At 43.0% G+C, this 18,333-nt stretch overlaps 1 protein-coding gene across 1 annotated transcript in view; it reads left to right on the forward strand.

Annotated features, from left to right (window-relative positions):
* The window catches only part of tnpo1 (transportin 1), a 212,440-nt gene that overhangs the window by 78,543 nt on the left and 115,564 nt on the right, over window positions 1–18,333 (forward strand). Inside the window, 1 exon segment of the mRNA XM_038805431.1 lies at window positions 16,604–16,753. Within this exon segment, the coding sequence (XP_038661359.1) occupies window positions 16,604–16,753 (150 nt within the window).

The raw sequence follows: 18,333 nt of genomic DNA on the forward strand, positions 1-18,333 counted from the left end.
AGTGGCATTATGGCAGCCAGTATCTTTAATTCAAGCAGAAGGATGCAGAAGGCAGTGCTGTTTTAAACTGGAGTATAACTGACCGGCACCAATGACAGAGATTGGCTGCGTCTCGGTTTGATTGATTTGATTGATGGCCAATGAATTGGCCCAAACGGATGTGTGCTGCCCAATAACAGGTACCGATTGGATCTGATGCCAACTGAATATTTTCAGATTCTTGAGGCTCCAGTTTGGTTTCAGTTTTGATTCTAGCAGCCCGAGAAATCGAATTAACTCTCCCTAAAAAGATCCAATTATTTATTTCCAGAAGGCCACTGTGACCTAATTAACTATCTCCAAAAAGATCTAGTTAATTCTTTCCAGAAGGCCACTGTGAGGCTGATTCTCTCTCCAGCATGTCTGAGTGCCGTTTCTTGAGATGGCAGAGGCCTGAAATCAAACCACGAGTTGGAAGCCAGGTTTGATGTGAAGTGTCTCTACAAAAAGATGAGGCCTGGATGCAAAACTCGAGCTGAAGGCTCAGTTTGATGAGAAATAAGGTTATGTTTCATGAGAGTCCTTGTTATAAATAAACAGTAATTGTGTTTAAATTTACAAACCTGGTGACTGTAAGTATTGGGCAGCCAAGAGCTCAAGACGCCAAGTGTTTTTGTAAGAATCATTGGTCAATTCACTTGTGTTGTGACTCTGGGGCACATGGGCTGGAATTGACCGCATACTAACCCAGGGTGTTGTAACAACTGACATGATAATTCACCTGTGGTTTTGGTACCATGCAATCTTTTGGTATGAAGTGACTGGCTGGACTGTCTGTCCTGATGATTGCCATACCACCATCAAATGGTGTGCTCTAAATTAAGTGTTTTAATGCATCATAAATTGCTTATTATTGCTGTTGCAAGCACATGCATCAGATTCTCAGGTGCATGCTGTTTCTGTGGGACTAAATCTTTTATTTGTTTTGATAGATTGTGTCAACTGTGTGGCAGCTGAAAGTTTGACACATCCCTTTAGATATATTTGTGACAGTGTTTTGTGCCTCCAAATAATAAAACTAAAATTCAGTCAGTCTTTAAAAAAAAATCAGTATGTTGGTGACTTTGGCAAGGCTAGCATTTTCTTTACCCATGAAGGTGGTGGTGACCTGCCTTGGCGGTAGAGGGGATGAAGGCTTGTGCTGGTGTGAAAATCAACTAAGCTGCTTTGTTCTGAATGGTGTCTAGCTTGACTCTTCGAGCGGTAGTCATCCAGGCTAATGGAGAATATTTCATCATACTCGACTTTTAGATGATGGAAAGCTCCAGTTTCCTCCCGCTAGTCTCGAAAGAAGTGCTGTTAGGTCATTTGGAAATTCTGAATTCTCCCTCTGTGTACCCGAACAGGCGTTGGAATGTGATGACTAGGGGCTTTCACAGTAACTTCATTGCAATGTAAGCCTACTTGTGACAATAAAGATTATTATTGAGGAGCAGCCTGACCTGCTGGACATCTATTATAGCCACAGTCTAAATTTCTGGTTAGCGGTGACCCCCGGGATGATGTTTTAGGGGGGGTGGTACTGGTGATAGTAATGCCATTGCGTGTCATGTTGGTTGGACTTGTCTCCCTAGTTGTACATGGACATTGCCTGGTACTTGTGTGGAATTAACCTTGTCACATCAGCCTGAGCCCCTGTGTATCGAGATTTTGCTATGTGGGCATAGACTGCTTTGTTATCTGAATTATTAATGAACTGCAGAATAATAACATCATCCATGTCGCTTGGAAAGGCCAAAGCCGTGAAAAAAATCATTGAGCAACTCTCAGGATCCCTTCGGGATGGAGCATCAGGCCGATTCCAGGCCTCAAAGACTGGATATAATGTGCTGTGTCGAACCAGAAATTGCAAAGGATGACTGTTTTGGGCTCAGGAAGACTCCTTGTTCAGCCCTTATTTGCTGAGTCGGTCAGGATAGACGACATGCAATACGCAGGATTTTCAAAGACCGAAGGCAAGCCTTCACCAAGAAACAGAATTCTCTTCTACGCTTCTGTTATTTTCTCAGGGATATTACAGTTCATCAGAGTGAACACCAAAAGCCTGCACCACGGAGCCAAGATCATCATTTACTATGGTAGCCATCATCTTGATTCTGACAGCACTAACGAGGCCCACTCACCAGCAAAACAGCCACTGCAAGCTGGACGCCACCCCAGCTGCCTCTGACCGCTCAATCAAACTCGGATTGTTTTGATTCAACTCTGCTCCTCATCACTAAAATGTAGCCAGGATCATCCAGGCACATAGTGCAAGACAAAAATAAGTAATTATTTGATCTGCATTTGGATAAAATAAAGGATTGAGTAGAGCCAGAGCTCGTGAAAACTCAGCCGCTCCTGTGCACTCATCACGTGACCCCCATCCAGTGATGTTTCTCATAATTCGCAAGTTGAAAGATCCTGAGCCGATCAACTTCAGGAGTCACATAAAGTTGCAGGCTCAATTCCTATTCAAGCTCTATCCCAAGGCTGATATTCTAATTCAGCTTTGAGGGAGTGCTGTGTTGAGAGAGGTGCCATCTTTCAAGTGTGACATGAAATCAAGGCCGGCTGCTGTCTGGTGAATTTTGAAGAAGAGCAGGGGAATTATCCTCGGTATCCTGGCCTGTATGTATTCTTCAGTCATCAACGTTACAAAAACAGGTGATCTGCCTATTTCCACATTGCTGTACAAGCAATTGCTGATTCCTAGCGGACCCCACTGTATACTTGCCTCCACTAGAAAAGCACCCATGCACCATCACTTTCTGCCTCTTATCCTTTCACCAATTTCATAACCAGGTTCTCATTGTCCCTTTTATACCACGCACTTTTATTTTCTGAATAATTCAGTTAGAGATGAGAGTTACGGGGGTGGTTTATGTAAAGGAAAGTTGAGAGATTGTCGGGCTTTTGCATACAGTGGGTGGGCAGAGAAAACAAAAAAGAATGAGAATTAAAGGATGTAAAGGGAAATGGTGTTCTGTGGTCAGGAAAGGCTGCCAGGAGGAGTTGGTTGTGCAAATAGTATGCAAGAAGAGAATTGTGATAATATGGTGTGAAGAGAGGAAATGAGACGAATATGGTTGGCATGAGAAAGAGGTGCTGCACTGTTCCGTTATGATTGTATGCCACAGGATGTGATTGAGCAGAAAGAATTAAGTCGTAGCTGGGAGGGGCGGCAAGCTAAGGGATGTTGGGTACGGTTAGGAAAGATGAAAGGAGACGATAACTGCTCGCCTTTGCAAATTTTTTTAAATGATCGCACCTGGGGGTACTGGCACTGCTGTGCAGTAGTCACTGGGGAGATATCTAAAAGCAATAAGTAATTATAGTCGCTCTAATTTTTGCTTAATTGAATTGCTTCCAGGATTTCATTTATTGGGGTGTAAATTAAATCCAGCAATTAGAGGCCAGTTTAATCTCGGCAGTGGGTAAACATTGTGATATTAGAATCTGGGGCAAAATTACCAGTCAGGCAAGGGTGGATTAATTAAAGAAAGCCAGTGTAAATTTGTTAAAGTCAAATTGTGCTTAATAACTTGAGGGTTGATGTGACGTACATGGACTTCCAAATGATTTTTTTGATTAAGTGCCTCATAATAGGTTTGTCACCAAAATTGAAACCATGGAATAAAAAGACAGTGGAAGCAAGGTTGGCCAAGTGGCAGTAAAGAGAGTTGTGGAAAACTTACTTGTTTTGTATAGCGGAGTTCCTCAGGGATCATTGTTAGGATCACTACTTCCGTGATATACATATTTTTTTATAAAACATTTTATTGAGGTTCTTGTCATTTTGTTACAATAACAGAAGAAACAGTGTACATACAAATATAAACATAGTGCAAAGGCCGTCTTCCACCCTCACAGATCCCACCTTTTTTACATACTAATCTAAGCTAACCCCCCCACCCTCCCCTGCTGACGGTTAATTTTCTCTAAAGAAGTCGACAAACGGCTGCCACCTCCGGACGAACCCTGACGTTGACCCTCCCAGGGCGAACTTGATTTTCTACAGACAGAAAGCTAGCCATGTCAATGAGCCAGGTTTCTGACTGTGGGGGCTTTGAGTCCCTTCAAGTCAATAGTATCAATATCCGGGCTACCACGGAGGCAAAAAGGCCAGAACGCCTGCCTCTTTCTCCTCCTGGACTCCCGGATCCTCCGACACTCCGAAAATTGCCACCTTTGCGAGGCGCCACCCTTGTTTTTAACACCTTGGACATGACGTCTGCAAACCCCTGACAGAATCCCCTAAGTTTCGGACATACCCAGAACATTTAAACATGGTTTGCCGGTCTTCTTGCACACCTGTCTTCTATCTCAAAGAACCTGCTCATTCAGGCCACTGTCATGTGTGCCCGGTGAACGACCTTAAATTGTATCAGGCTGAGCCTGGCACATGATGTGGACGCGTTGACTCTATCAACGCATCCGCCCAGAGACCATCCTCTATCTCTCCTCCTAACTCCTCTTCCCATTTGTGTTTCAGCTCCTCTGTCTGCGTTTCCTCTGATCCCATGAATTCTATATAGATGTCCGAAACCCTCCCCTCTCCCACCCATACTCTGGAAACTACCCTGTCCTGTATCCCCCTTGGTGGTAGGAGTGGGAAGGTTGAGACCTGCCTGCGGAGGAAGTCCCGCACCTGCAAGTACCTAAACTCATTCCCTCCCGCCAATTAAAATTTCTTCTTCAACTCCCTCAGGCTGGGAAAGATCTCCTCTATGAACTGATCTCCCATCCTCTCGATCTCTGCTCTTTGCCATCTCCTGTGATATACATAATAATGACTTGATTGTGGAGGGTGTAATTTCTTTAAAAAAAATAAATTTGGAGTATCCAATTAAGGGGCAATTTAGCGTGGCTAATCCACCTACCTTGCACATGTTTTTTGGGTTGTGAGGGTGAGACCCACACAGACACAGGGAGAATGTGCAAACTCCCCACGGACAGTGACCTAGGGCCGGGATCAAACCTGCGACCTCGGTGCTATGATGCAGCAGTGCTAACCACTGCACCACCGTGCCGCCAGTGGAGGGTGTAATTTCAAAACTTTGAAGTATTATGAACTGAGGAGGATAGGTGTAGACTGCAGAGGACATGAGGCGTGGACACGCCAAAGTCCAAAGATGTGCAGGTTAGGTGGATTGGTCATGCTAAATTGCCCTTAGTGTTCAAAATTGCCCTTAGTGTTGGGTGGGGTTACTGGGTTATGGGGATAGGGTGGAGATGTGGGCTTGGGTAGGGTGCTCTTTCAAAGAGCCGGTGCAGACTTGATGGGCCGAATGGCCTCCTTCTGCACTGTAAATTCTATGATTCTATGACATATGCCAGATGAAATTTAATGGAGAGAAGTATAAAGTGATATATTTTGATAGGAAGAATGGGGAGGAACAATAAACTGAAAGATACAATTCTAAAGGAGGTGTAGGAATAGAGAAACCTGAGAGGACTTGTGTACAAATTGTTAATGTTGCTTGCCAGGTTGAGAAAGTGGTTAAAAAGGCACACTGGATCCTGAACTTAGAGACACCGGGAACAAAATCAAGATATTTATGAGCGACATTTGTAAAACACTAGCTCAACCTCCGCTGAATTATCTTGGGTACCACATTTGTTCTGACAGTGAATGAAGAATGTGAAGGCTTTAGATAGGGTACAGAAAATTTTTTATCCGGAATGCTTACAGAACTGAAAGAGACCAATCTGCCTGACATGTCTGCCACATCTCTGAAAGAGCAGCTCGGCTAGTCTCATTCCCGCCTTCTCACCATAGCCCTGCATTTTCTTTTCTCTTCAGATAATTATCCAATTCCATTTTGAAAACCATAATTTGACTCTGCCTCCAACACACTCTCGGCATTGCATTCCAGATCCTAACCACTCGCTACACCAAAGAAGGTTTTCCTTGTGGTGCTGTTGCTTCTTTCGCCAATCACCTTAAATTAGTGTCTTCTGGTTCTCGATCCTTCCAACAGTGGGAAACAATTTTTCCCTATCTGCTCTGTCCAGACTCCTCATGATTTTGAATAGCTATCTACATTTACGAGAATGGTTCCAGTTCAGTTTCATGGATAAACTCTTCATAGAGAACTGAAGGATGAAAGGAGATTTGAGAGGTATTTAAAATGAGTGGTCTAGCCAGCGAGGCTGCTTCCTTTGGCAGATAAGTGGGGGGACTAGATTTAAGGTGATTGTCAAAAGGCAACATGAAAGAACTTTTGTTTATGCAGCAATTGGTTAGGATCTGGAATGCACTGCCTGAGTGTGGAGGAGACTGATTCAACGATGGCTTTCAAAAGGAAATTGGTAAGCACCCAAAGATGATAAATGTGCACGGTTACAGGACACTGGTGGGGTTGTGGAAGTAGCCCAATTGCTTTTGCAGAGAGCTGACACTGACTCAAAAGTCTCTTGTGCTATAACCATTCTGAGATTCTATCATTCTGCCTAAGGAAGAATTTAATTGAAATGGTTTGATTTTGATAAAGGGCCTTAATGTGCATTGAAGAGACAAACTATTTGTCAATTTACATAGGCTATGTGGCACTGAAACAGACTATTCAACCCAGCTAGTTCATGCCAACATTATATACTTTCATCAAGCCTCTTCCCATCTTTCCTCATCTAAATCTATAAGCATAACCACCTATTCCTTTCTCCCTCATTCTTGTCTAGCCTAACCGTAAATGTATCTATGCAATTCACTTCAAGAACTCGCTGTGGTAGCAAGTTCCACATTCTCACTGCACTATGTGAATGAATGAAAGAAGAGTCTTCTGAACCTCCCTCTGGTTGGCAGTTGATTGGATGGTTACCACGTTGGATCTGAAATCCAAATAAAACAGTTTCGCTGATGCAAACAGCAGGTCAAGTTATAATAGCAGAGACCCTGACCCTGGATGTCAATCCTAGGGTATGTAATATAACAATTCTATGCTGGCTGGGTTCTACTTGATTTGTACTTGTTGCGACTATCTAGTTCATGGTTTGTGTTAATATTTAAGAGGCAATTTTCAGCATAGTTAGTTCAGAGAAGATTATTATCATGATAATAACTAAAATCTTGGCACTCAAGGTTACCTGAACACCTAAAAGAAAATGCAATTCAGATGGTTATTCTAGTTGTTTAATAGTCTGAATAGAATTCTTCAACTCTGACCTTTTTGATGGAATTGGGCTAGATCTTCGAAAGTGAGTAGTTGAAACCCCTTGTGAGGGAGACAGTTTTAATGAGATTGTGACTCAGTAGTCATTAATATCTGGGGGCTCACTGGTAATCCTTAGTAAATGTCTTGATTACAGCTGCCATTTAATGTGCAGTGTGCTATTTACCTGTTCATTCATATTTACCTCATGTTAATTCTGAATGTTAAAGAGTACTTTTCTGACTTTGTATAGTAAAGTTTATTTTGTCAGTTTAAAATCATGGAATCACTTGGTTTTATTCTCTTGTGGGATATTGGGATTTTGCACTTTGTCTACTTCAAATGTTACTGGTCCCTAAGTGGATTATAACATACAGATTTTTTGCATGACGCCTTTGGAAACTTCCAGGGACAAAATTAAAGGCCCTTGATGATGAGTGATTGGTTGTCATCGAAGCAGATATTTGGATTTTGGAACTAATCTAATGGATCTCCAGCAGATTTTTGGCAAAGATAAAAACTTAATTTACTGTTTTCATTGCTAGTTCACCCTCCTATCAGCTTTATCTTTGAGGATATTTCTATTGCTATGATCTCTATTATCAAGAAAGAAGAGTGCAGCAAGATTATGGGCACAACGTTACCTCCCAAGTTGCACACTATCCAGTTGGACTATTCCATCATCAGTCAAAGGATTTAAGCAATTTGAAGAGGCTCCTACACTACCGTGGCATGGATGATTTAAAAGGGGAACTATAGTCACAGCTTGAATTGAAACTTCAGTCCTACAAGTTTTTGCGTTCCATTTCCATGCTTTAAATACAAATTACAGATCGAGGCCTATAATAGAAATGTTTTGTCCAATAGCATAATATAGTTTGAATTAGAGAACTTGATGAAAAAATATATTACTTTTAATCTTCAGTTTTCACAATGAAAAGGAAGTTGAAGGACTACCTTGAATGGAACTGAGACTCTTGCAAAAGAAAAAAAAAGTCAGATCCAGAGCAAAGCTCATTAAAATGCAAAGCCTCTCAAAAACTTGCCCAACTCCCACACCTCTGTGTACAATGGTAAGCAGTTTCATTGATCTCTCCAATTGGACAAGGATCTCTAACTTAGAGGATAGACTGCCTTTTTTGAGAAGTATAGTGTAACTATGTGCGCTTTCATTCCAAGCTTGAAACCCTTTCTCTCTGCTCTTCCAGTGAAGCTGCTGTGAGGGATAACTAGCAATTCAGCATAACACATTACTTCACCTCTTGCCAGCAATCTGCTCGAAATCTACTGGGTCAGTTTCAAAATCCAAATACTTGCTCAGATAACATAAACAATCATCCATCAGTGAGCCCCTCTAACGTTTTCCCTGGAAGTTCCCAATGAAGTCATGCAAACATTTAGTACAAATCAAGTAAACACTGTTGAGCTGCTACCCCACATTCTCGGGATCATTTGCCATATGCACACAATCTATTGGTAATGGAGGGTTTTGATATTGACCCCTGTGTTAGGAGTGCTGGACAAGAAGGAGATACACATGGTACAGCTGTATCATTCCAGATGAGCATTCAATAACATTTTTAATTTGTGCCTTTTAGGCAAAGATAATTGTGGATTACAAAATGAGTCTTTGTAGATGTCCAATCTTTATCCTGCTCTGTTGCTGATCTAACTAGTTAGTTTACATTCCTGTCATTGGCGAACGCCAAGCTGCTGTTGGCTTCTCTGCCTTTTGTAATCCTGTTCTTGACAGCTTGGATCTAGCATGTTTCACTTGTGGGAACCATGAATTGGATTCAGTTTGTATTGTTTTTGGAGCAAGCTAGGAGATGGATTAAGGGCTTGCTCTGTGCACTCTGCGCATTGTCAAGTTCTTAGAGTTACAAAACCAATGATGCTGCCTTGAGTACAGGGGTGATAATTCAAATTTGTTTGAAATGGATACTGTATCAGCGAATGTGGCACAAATGTTACTTAACATTGACCAGTTAATTAATGGTCGTTTGAGATTGATGCAAAATATTCTGGAGCCATTAACAAGCATGCTGTCTGATGATCATCTGATGGAGAAAAAGTAGAATTGTTGGGTGCTTGCGTCATTTTATATACCACTGTTCTGTGACTGCGATGATTGAATCATTGCCAACAACCACAGCCATCTTTCCTTTTTGTCCGGTATGCCTCCAACAGTTGGAGGGTTTCTCTGTGATTCCATTGTCCATTGACCTCTGTTTTTGGAAAAAAAATATATTTACTCATTCATGGGTGTCACTGGCTCGCCCAGCAATTGTTGCCCGCCCCTGATTACGCTTGAAACGGTGGTGGTGCGTTGTCTTTTTGAATCTCGTGTTGTGTGTAGGTACACCCAAAGTACTGTCAGTAAGGGAGTTTCAGAGTTTTGATCCGGCGACAGTGAAGGAACGGCAATATAGTTTAGAGTCAGGATATTGTGTGGCTTGGAGAGGAGCTTGCAGGTGGTGTTCCCATGCATCTGCTGTTTTTGTCCTTCCAAATGGCAGAGGTTTGGAAGGTGCTGCCAAAGGAACCTTGGTGAATTGTTGCAGTGCACCTTGCAGACACTCTGCTGCCACTGCGTCCGTGGTGGTGGGAGTGAATATTTAAGATGTTGGATGGGGTGCCATTCAAGTAGGCTGCTTTGCATGGGTGGTTGAGCTTCTCAAGAGCTGTTGGAGCAGGCAAGTGGGCATATTCTATTACATTGCCTTGTAGATGATGGACAGGCTTTGGGGAGTTTAGGAGTGAGTTACCTGTTGCAGAATTCCTAGCCTCTGACCTGCTCTTGTAGCCACAATATTCAAATGGCTAGTCCAGTTGACTTTCTGGTCAGTGGTAACCCCCAATATGTAGATAATAGGGGATTCTATTCTGGATAATTCCATTGAATATCAAGGAGAAATGGTTGTATTCTCTCTTGTTGGTGATGGACATTGCCTGGCACTTGTATTGTGCAAATGTTATTTGCCACCTATTCAGCTTGAGCCTGAATTCTGTCCAGCCTTGTTCATATCGATCTGGACTTCTTTGATTACTTGAGAAATCGCAAATGGTGCTGAACATTGTGCAATCATTAGTGATCGCTTATGACTTTCTGACGGAAGGGTGGTCTTCGATGAAGCAGTTGAAGATGGCTTGGGCACTAGAACATAGAACATAGAACGATACAGCGCAGTACAGGCCCTTCGGCCCTCGATGTTGCACCGACATGGAAAAAAAATCTAAAGGCCATCTAACCTACACTATGCCCTTATCATCCATATGCTTATCCAATAAATTTTTAAATGCCCTCAATGTTGGCGGGTTCACTACTGTTGCAGGTAGGGCATTCCACGGCCTCACCACTCTTTGCGTAAAAAACCCACCTCTGACCTCTGTCCTATATCTATTACCCCTCAATTTAAGGCTATGTCCCCTCGTGCTAGCCACCTCCATCCGCGGGAGAAGGCTCTCGCTGTCCACCCTATCTAACCCTCTGATCATTTTGTATGCCTCTATTAAGTCACCTCTTAACCTTCTTCTCTCTAACGAAAACAACCTCAAGTCCATCAGCCTTTCCTCATAAGATTTTCCCTCCATACCAGGCAACATCCTGGTAAATCTCCTCTGCACCCGTTCCAAAGCTTCCACGTCCTTCCTATAATGAGGCGACCAGAACTGTACGCAATACTCCAAATGCGGCCGTACTAGAGTTTTGTACAACTGCAACATGACCTCATGGCTCCGGAACTCAATCCCTCTACCAATAAAGGCCAACACACCATAGGCCTTCTTCACAACCCTATCAACCTGGGTGGCAACTTTCAGGGATCTATGTACATGGACACCGAGATCCCTCTGCTCATCCACACTGCCAAGAATTTTACCATTAGCCAAATATTCCACATTTCTGTTATTCTTTCCAAAGTGAATCACCTCACACTTCTCCACATTAAACTCCATTTGCCACCTCTCAGCCCAGCTCTGCAGCTTATCTATGTCCCTCTGTAACCTGCAACATCCTTCCGCACTGTCTACAACTCCACCGACTTTAGTGTCGTCTGCAAATTTACTCACCCATCCTTCTGCGCCCTCCTCTAGGTCATTTATAAAAATGACAAACAGCAACGGCCCCAGAACAGATCCTTGTGGTACGCCACTCGTAACTGAACTCCATTCTGAACATTTCCCATCAACTACCACTCTCTGTCTTCTTTCAACTAGCCAATTTCTGATCCACATCTCTAAATCACCCTCAATCCCCAGCCTTCGTATTTTCTGCAATAGCCGACCGTGGGGAACCTTATCAAACGCTTTACTGAAATCCATATACACCACATCAACTGCTCTACCCTCGTCTACCTGTTCAGTCACCTTCTCAAAGAACTCGATAAGGTTTGTGAGGCATGACCTACCCTTCACAAAACCATGCTGACTGTCCCTAATCATATTATTCCTATCTAGATGATTATAAATCGTATCTTTTATAATCCTCTCCAAGACTTTACCCACCACAGACGTTAGGCTCACTAACCTGAGGAACTCCTGCAGCGATGTCCTGGGACTGAGATAATTGACTTCCAACACCCCCAACCATCTTCCTGTGTGCTAAGTATGACTCCAATGAGTGGAGAGTTTCCCCTGATTACCATCAATTTCAATTTTGTCGGGGATCTTGATTTTATTTGGTCAAATGCTATCTTGATGTCAAGGGCAGTTACTCTCACCGTACCTCTTTAGTTCACTTTTGTCCATCTTTGGAACAAAGCTGTAACGAGGTCAGGAGCTGAGTGGCCCTGGAAGGACCCAAACTTTGCATCAGGTGAGTGGTAATTCCTGAGAAAGTGCTGCTTGATCACACTGTTGATTACACTGCTATGAAACTAACTGTATTACTAATGATAATTCTAAATTTTGAAGTCCGGAGGTAATCAGCAGTTGAACACCAGATAACTTCATTTATTTACCGCGGGGCTGTAGCACAAGTGTAACTGAGTTACAGCAAGTGAAAAAGCAAATTTCTCTTAGTTACAGTTGACTATATACTCTTACAAAACCCATCAAGCCTTTCAATCATTAGTCATACTATTAGCTCATTATGCCCCTCCTTTATGTACTTATTTTCTTCCCATCATTAGAAATACAGTTAGTTTCATAGCATAGTAATTCTTTATCAAAAGTCCTGAGGAGTGACTCTTCCCCCGGCTGTGTTTCGTTCCCACCACAGATTCTCGCAGACAGTCAAGGTCGTGATAACGCCTTCTCACAGGAACAATTCATTTCACAAAGCTGGTATACAAACTTGACATTCCATTTCCCATCAAGCTCTGATTTTTAACTTGACCAAACTCTCATTCCATTTCCCATTAAGCTCTGATTCTAACTTGAGCCAAACTCTTAACACCTTCCATTACTTTGCTGATGATCAATAATTTTCCGGATTTAATTTGTACTTTTTTTGGACAGTTTTCCATTTTGTCAGCTAGATGCCAGTATTGTGTACTGGACAAGCTTGGCTAGGGTCACAAATTTCTGGAGCACAAATTTTTAGTACTATTGCTGGATTTTCAAAAAATTTACAGTACCCAATTATTTTTTTCCAGTTAAGGGGCAATTTAGCGTTACCAAGCCACCTACCCTGCACATCTTTGGGTTGTGGGGGCGAAACCCACGCAAACATGGGGGGAATACAAACTCCACAAGGACAGTGACCGAGAGCCTGAGGAAACCCACGCAGACACTGGGAGAACGTGCAGACTCTGCCCTGAGGCAGCAGTGCTTGCCACTGTGCTACCCTTATTGCTGGATTGTTGTCCAGCCCGACAGCCTTTGGAGTATACTTCGTCTTCAGCTGTTCCTTTATCATTAACATGTGGAGTGGATCAAATTTACTGAAGATTGCCATTTGGGGACCTTAGGAGGAGGCGGAGATGGATCATCACTTGACACTTCTGGCTGAAGACGGTTGCAAATTCTTCAGCCTTGTGTTTTGCATTGATCAGCTGGGCTTTTCCCTTTTAATGGGGATGGAGAAATTTGTAGAGCCGTCTCAAGTTAGTTTCATTGTCCACCATCCTTTTCCATTTATGTGGTGGGGCTGGTTTAGCACAGGGCTAAATCGCTGGCTTTGAAAGCAGACCAAGGCAGGCCAACAGCATGGTTCAATTCCCGTACCAGCCTCCCTGAACAGGCGCCGGAATGTGGCGACTAGGGGCTTTTCACAGTAACTTCATTTGAAGCCTACTTGTGATAATAAGCGATTTTCATTTCATGACTGCTGAGCTTTGAACTGATTTTGGTTGTGGAAATACTTAGCTCTGCCAGTCACATTCTGCTTCCACTGTAGTCCCGTGTTGTCATTTCACCTGGTTGACGCCTCATTTTTAAGGTATGCCTGGTGCTGAACCTGGCCTGCCCTCCTGCACACTTCATTAAACCTGGCCCAGCTTGGTGATAATGGCAGGCAGGGGGTATGTCAGACCCTGCGGCTACAGATTGTGATTGAATACAATTCTGTTGCTGCTGCTGGTCTATAATCCATTGTGGATGCCCAGTTTGAGATGCTAGATCTGTTTGACATCCATCCCATTTAGCACATTGATAGTATCACACAGCACAATGGAGGGTCTCCCCCCATGAGGAGATGGGACTACGTTTCCAGAAGAATTGTGGTGGTCACTCCTACCAATACTTCAATGTACAGATGCATCTGCGACGGGTAGTTTGGTGAGGGCAAGGTCAAGAAGGTTTTTCCCTCTTGGCCAGCTGCTGCAGACCCAGCTGAGCATCTGTCTTTTAGAACTTGGTCAGTAGTGATGCTGCCAAGCCACTCTTGGTGATAGACATTGAAGTCCCAAATGCAGTTTATATTGTACCCTAGCCACCCAGAGTGCTACCTTCAAGTGGTGTTCAACATGGAGGAGTACTGATTCAGTGAGGGATACTGGTTTCCTTGCCCATCATTGACTTGATTCCATCATGGGGTTCGGAGTCTATGATGGGGACACCCCAGGAAACTCTTCCCGATTGCATACCATTGTGATGTCACTTCTATCCTGCTGGTGGGACCTCCTTATCCATGACTGATGATGGACGTGTCTGGGACTTCGGTTGTGAGGTTTGAGTTTGTTCGTAAGATATGATTCTGTGAGGGCAGTACGGTGGCCTAGTGGTTAGCACAACCGCCTCACGGCGCTGAGGTCCCAGGTTCGATCCCGGCTCTGGGTCACTGTCCGTGTGGAGTTTGCACATTCTCCCCGTGTCTGCGTGGGTTTCGCCCCCACAATCCAAAAATGTGCAGAGTAGGTGGATTGGCCACGCTAAATTGCCCCTTAATTGGAAAAAATAATTGGGTAATCTAAATTTTTTAAAAAAAGATATGATTCTGTGGGACAACAATTGCACTTTTGGCACAAGCGCCCAGATGTTAGTAAAGAGGACTTTGTGGGGTCGACAGCTGGGTTGTTGTCATTTCTCGTACCCAAGGTGATGCCAGGTTGTCCATCTGGTTTGATACAACCAAGTGGCTTGCTACACCAGTGTTTTTCAAACCTTTATTCCCAGGACCCACTTTAGCCAACCTTTGCGACCCACGCCGACCGACCTTTGTGACACACATGAAAAGTGAGCCTGTTTGGTCCTCACGATCTCGCTTGAATCAGGTTCAAAGGAGGAGGGGGCAATACACATATCAGGTGCAGACGTCAGTCAGTTCCTTTGTGCCGCCTTCATCTTTATGAAAATGGAAAATCCAACCTCGCGCATGAAGGCCAATAGCAACAAAAATGCTTGTTTCACCCAGCACTGGATACTCCTGGGAGATATTACTGACAGCCTCATGGGCTTTTGCCGTGTTTTTAATATGGTAATACAGGTTGGGTAAAGCAACATAATATTTTAATTTGGAGTCCGCTGTAAGTTAATAGCTGACTCGGGTCTCAACCTCAAAAGAGATTTTTCTTCGTAGGCCATGGAGTTGTGTACAGAGCTAACTCTAGCACTGCTCTGTCCTGCACTGGATTCTGCTGAGCAGCGCTCTCCAGCAGTTTCAGTTGTGAGATCTTGTCAAGCTGGTACACTGAAAATGATCCATCTTCACAGTCCTCTTGCCAGCAGCTGGAAAATGGAAACAGCTCTGCTCTGTGATTTGGCACCAAAAGCACAAGCATGGAGGGTGCTTAACGTCAAATGCATGAGTCTGGCTCCTGAACTGCTGTCTGATGCTGCTTCTGGCCACAAGACTGCAGACAGCCTCCTTTCATTGCAAAGCTGGCAGCGCCCGCCATTCTCAATTTAAAAACCAGTAGCGGCTTTTGGGTGCTTCTCTCCTGATCGGGACCACCGCAGGAACGACGCGACCAATCACTCCGCAACCCCCTGACACCTGCACATGGGCCGTGACCTGCACTTTGGAAAAAACTCTTTGTGCTTGACCACTTCATATTCATTTCACCACATTACTATGTGTCTGGAGTCACATGTAGGCCAGGCCAGAAAAGGATTCTGTCCTGAAGGACATTAGTGAGCTAGATTGTTTTTTTACAACAATCATTGATAGTCTCAGTGAGACTAACTTTTAATTCCATATTTATTACAAAAATATTTAAATTCCATTAGCTGCCACGGTGGGATTTGAGCCAGTATCCGAAGAGAATTGGGCTGGGCCGCTGGATGGCTAGTGAAGTTACCACTACAGAATGCATTCAGTATGCATCCCCTTTGGTGTAATGCTGCTATGGTGATAGCGGCATCTACTCCTCCTATTTTCTTTTGGTATTCATCTCTTGTATCTATGTCTAGAACAAGGCTGTGAAGAGGGTTGGAGCCATGTAGTTCTGGTGAAAATTAAGTGTTAGCAAGCAGTTTATTAGTATGTCTGTGTTGCATGATGATTTTTGTCCACCACTGATTACATGTTTTATTTATACATGACCGCTAAACTGTATTCAAAAGTTGATGATTATATTTCTTACGAGCTTGTTTTTTTATCAGCTTTGACTCAGCGCGCAGTTTGAAATAGAATGTGCTGGGTTCAAGCTTTACTGGAGACATTTTAGCATGTAATAAAGGCTCAGACTTCCAATGAAATGCAGAAGGAGTGCAGCCAAATCGGTGGCCCCGTTTTTAGGATAACATGCAGAAATAAAAGATTGCGTGGGAATATTCGAAAATAAATTATATTTTTCCTCTGTCCTAGCCACCATTTATTCTTGGCACAATGAAAATAAAATAAATTCTACTTTACTGTGCATAAATTAGTCTACAATACAATTGTGTCTGAGGAGTTTTAGGATCTCATGGGGATGTGAAAAGCATTATTTAATTGTAACTCCATTCTTTAATGCATGATGTTCATCCCACTGCTGTGATAGCTATTTAAAACCCAGTGTGCTGTGCAAATGCAATAGTCCTGTATTTGTTTTCTTGTTCCATTACAGATGAACCAACACGATCCTTGAGTGGTCTAATTTTGAAGAATAATGTGAAAGCACATTTACATAATTTCCCAAATGGAGTAACAGACTTCATTAAAAATGAGTGCCTGAAAAACATTGGTGATCCCTCGCCCTTAATAAGAGCTACCGTTGGTAAGTTTGTTAAATAATGTTTTGACCTATTGATCCTTGACACTTTTGAAACGGCAGTAGCCTACTCGGCAGAAGACTGTTGTAAGTACGATCATGGCTGATGTACCTCAACGCCATCTTCTGCTCTTTCCTCCTGTTTCTTAATTACTTTTAATATTAATAAGTCTATTACTTACTGTGTTGTATAGGTGCCACAACTGTGTTTCCTCAGCCTTCAAAGATCTGCAACCCTTTGAAGAAATTTCTCCCCATTAAAGTCCTTTTGAGATTGACCCCCAGTTCTAGATTCCGCAGCATCTACCTGCTCAAGTCCATTAAAAGTTGAATATTTCAATTAGATCCCTTCTCATTCTAAATTTCATGGAACATAGGCCTAGTCTGCTCAATCTCTCCTCATCCCAGGAATGGGTGAAAGGAGTACAAATGATTGAGGAAAAAATGTTTCACCTAGAGGGTGGCTGGAGTCTGGAACAAACTTTCAAAATGGATGGAGACAGGCTAGATTGAGGTATTCAAAAGAGAATTGAGTTGCTATTTGAAAAGAGATGATGTACAAGGTTACAGGGATAAGGCAGAAGAATGGTATGTGGTAGAATGCTCTTTCATCGAGCCAGTGCAAACTCGTTGGACCGTGAGACCTCCTGCACTGGAAAGGTCCCGTGAATCAGTCTCAACTAACTTTTGCTGCCCTCCCTCCAATTCTAGTATATCCTCCTTCCTTGGGTAAGGATACCAAAACTGCACACCGTCTTCTTAGATAGTGTATTGAGATCAAGGATGACTTACTTCCACTCTGGTTTGATGGATTTTGAGATTACATTTAAGCCCAGTGTGTGATCTACTTTGCAACTTGCAGGACATGTGGTGCTTTGACTGTCAGGTAGATGAGTTGTTGGAAGGTTCGTGTCCTCTCTGTGATGCCTGTGTTTCCAAGGAAGTCTCTTGGTGTGTTTGGTATCTTTTCGACTGAACTTGTTCTGTTTTAGTCAGTCACAGACCAGTGAGAATGTTTCACCTCTTTAGGGATCTTTGAGGTATCCTTAAAGTGTTTATGTTGTTCTCCTGGAGGCTCCTTGCCACAATTGAGTTCAGAGTAGAGTCTGGTGTCATGCATACGATCATGCCCAGCCTGGTTTTGAGTGGTTAGTTTCTTCAAGGCCCTATCTGATTGCAGTAAAACTTCTTAACACTTGAACTCCATTACCATTATAATAATAGCCAAAATACCATTTGGTTTTCAAATTGCTTGCTGTGCCGGCATATTACTTCTACTGAAAACCGACATACCTCTACTTCCTCTGAAGCAGAGCTTCCTCTGAAAACAGACATTTCCCTCTCGCCGTAACAAGTATTCTGCTTTTTTTCCCCCAAAGTGGATCACCATAACAAGGTATTCTGTTTTTTTTTTCTTTCCAAAGTGGATAATTTCACACTGCATGTTAAATCTGCCTTGTTCTTATACACTTAACCTGTTGATATCCTTTTTCTGCCTCTGCATCCCCCTCACAGCTTACATTCCCGCCTAACTTTGAGTTATCAGCAACTTGGATACATCATAACTAGATCTCTACTGTAGATTA

The sequence above is a fragment of the Scyliorhinus canicula genome, chromosome 8 (assembly GCF_902713615.1).
Source record: "Scyliorhinus canicula chromosome 8, sScyCan1.1, whole genome shotgun sequence".
NCBI lineage: Eukaryota > Metazoa > Chordata > Chondrichthyes > Carcharhiniformes > Scyliorhinidae > Scyliorhinus > Scyliorhinus canicula.